At 39.8% G+C, this 2,500-nt stretch overlaps 1 protein-coding gene across 1 annotated transcript in view; it reads right to left on the bottom strand.

Annotated features, from left to right (window-relative positions):
• Positions 1–1,103: 1,103 nt before the first annotated feature.
• Positions 1,104–2,500, bottom strand: part of LOC122245617 (uncharacterized) — a 3,326-nt gene continuing 1,929 nt past the window's right edge. The window contains exon 3 of the mRNA XM_086552101.1: positions 1,104–1,668. Within this exon, the coding sequence (XP_086408227.1) occupies positions 1,231–1,668 (438 nt within the window). The 3' untranslated portion in view covers positions 1,104–1,230. The remainder of the gene's footprint in view (positions 1,669–2,500) is intronic.

Here is a 2,500-nt window from a genome sequence, read left to right as displayed (position 1 = left end):
AAGACATTCTTATCGATCATCGCAGTGGAATCAGATGTCAGACCGAGCTATTGTTTCGTTAAACCCCCTCATTCATGGCAAGAGATTAATAGTGCATGCAATTTTACTGCTTGTCAGATAAGCTTCATTGGTTCGTTAGCAATTTCGCTCGCTAAGCTCCTTTCTAAGGCTGACTTTTAATAGAGAATTTCTCTCTCTCTCTCTTTGTTTGTCTATCTTTCTACCTGCCTGGTTTTCTCTCTCTCTCTCTCTCTCTGTCACTCTCTCTCTCTCTCTCTCTCTCTCTCTCTCTCTCTCTCTCTCTCTCTCTCTCTCTCACACACACACACACACTCTCTCTCCCTCTCTCTCTCACACACACACACTCCCCCCCCCCCCCCCCTCTCCCCCCCCCCCCCGTCTCTCTCTCTCTCTCTCTCTCTCTCTCACACACACACACACACTCTCTCTCTCTCTCTCACACACACATACACACACACACACTCTCTCTCCCTCCCTCTCTCTCTCTCTCTCTCTCTCTCTCTCATATACACACACACACACGTACACACACACTCTTTTTCTTCCTAACTGTATCATATATTTTCTACTTCTCTCAACAAAAGTCGAGAACAATAAACAGTTCAAACATAAGAGTTTATTCCAATAGCATTTAATTTCAGTGTACTTTATTCTGTAATATAGAGTGCGTAAGTGATATAGATTACATAGTGCGTAAAAGTGATATAGATTTTTATCGTTATGTTCGGTACACTACCATAGGAGTGCCCAAATGACATCTTTGCAATGTAATAATAGATGCGAGAATTGTATGATATAGATGACGCGACCACGTAACGTTGTTTGAAGCGATGGTTCTACTACGTGGTATTTGAGAATGGTTCTTTGTTGGTTGTGGTTCGGTTCTCCTGGTTTCTTGGTCGTTTTCTTGGTTCCGTAGTCGTTGGGGTCTGGTTTCCGTGGGTTCTTACAGCACGTCGTTGGTAGTTGTAGTTTGGTTCTGTTGGTAACTAACAATAGGTTCTTAGCACTTCCTGTTGATATATATATATTTTTATATAGTTACTTAGTAATTGCTTTTTACTTCCGATATGTTTGGTATGTTATTTAAAAAAAATGTATTTTATTGTATCATGTCTTCATGGGTTCCGTGATAACTAGTTCTGATTCTGAGCATTTGGTGGATTCCATAATGACTATGATTTGATATCGATATGATAACAGGTACGTTTAGTTATCATAAGCAGCCTTCGGACACTCCGTCACGTAACTCACTCTCGTCTCAACCACCGTATGATACCGGGGTACCACCTGCGCCTCAAACTGGGTGTAGTACTGAAACTGGGTCGTCGTGACGTACGAGGGAGCGTACCGGGTCTGGTACTGGGGTTGGTATTGGGTCTCAGTCACGTACCGGGGCAGGTATTCCGTTGTGGTGACGTACCGGGCCTCCCTTTCTGTTCTAGTCGCTAACCGGGTCCTGTACTGGGTTCTCTGCTCGATCTTGTAATGGGTGATGTCCTTCGGCTGTATCTGGTACTGGGTGTCTGTGATGTACCGGGTGTAGTACTTCGGGACGTATTCTGCCTCGGTTTTAGTCCTGAGTTCCGTCTTGTAGAACGTTTTCTCGGCGATTTGTTTCCTGGTGACGGTCTTGTAGACTGGAACCTGGGAGGGGAGTTAAGTACATTGATATTATTATCATTTATTATCATCTTTAAATATATGATTTTTTTTGTTGCTGCTGCTCCTGTTGTTGCTCTTATTATTCATTATCATATCATTATCATTATCATTATCGGTATCAGTATCAGTATTGTTATCATTATTATCATTACAATCATTATCAGTAATATCATTATTATAATTATCATTACTATTACTATCATTGTTATTGTTATGATGATTATCATTATTATTATACTCATTAATATTATCATTATTATCCTTATTAGCATCATCAACGTAATTATAATCGTTATCATTACAAGGATGATCATTATAATCATTATCATTATCATCATTATTATCATCATTACCATTAGCTTTACTATTATCTTCATGATCCTCAGTGTTATTACCATTATCAGTATCATCATTATTTTTTCCCATTATTATGATTATTGTAATCATTTCAACTAATGAGGAAAAAATATTGATATCAACGCGCACGTGTGTGTGTGTCTGTGTGTGTGTGTGTCTGTGTGTGTGTGTGTGTGTGTGCGTGTGTGTGTGTGTGTGTGTGTGTGTGTGTGTGTGTGTGTGTGTGTGTGTGTGTGTGTGTGTGTGTGTGTGTGTGTGTGTGTGTGTGTATGTGTGTTTCTATAAAATATTCATATGCGTCAATGTATGTATTGAACGGATAGTCTGGCTGCACTGGTGTTTATGTGTAGTGAATATGAACACAATATCGTAAGTTGAAAATCCCATGAATGAAAGAACATAGGGTCTTCGTCTTTGCTTACATTTTGCCTATCATAAATCGAAGGTTTGTGAGGAA

The sequence above is a fragment of the Penaeus japonicus genome, unplaced genomic scaffold (assembly GCF_977035675.1).
Source record: "Penaeus japonicus unplaced genomic scaffold, GWHDUDI00000001_assembly GWHDUDI00000026, whole genome shotgun sequence".
In the NCBI taxonomy this organism is placed as follows: domain Eukaryota; kingdom Metazoa; phylum Arthropoda; class Malacostraca; order Decapoda; family Penaeidae; genus Penaeus; species Penaeus japonicus.
This window is presented reverse-complemented; position numbering and strand designations above follow the sequence as displayed.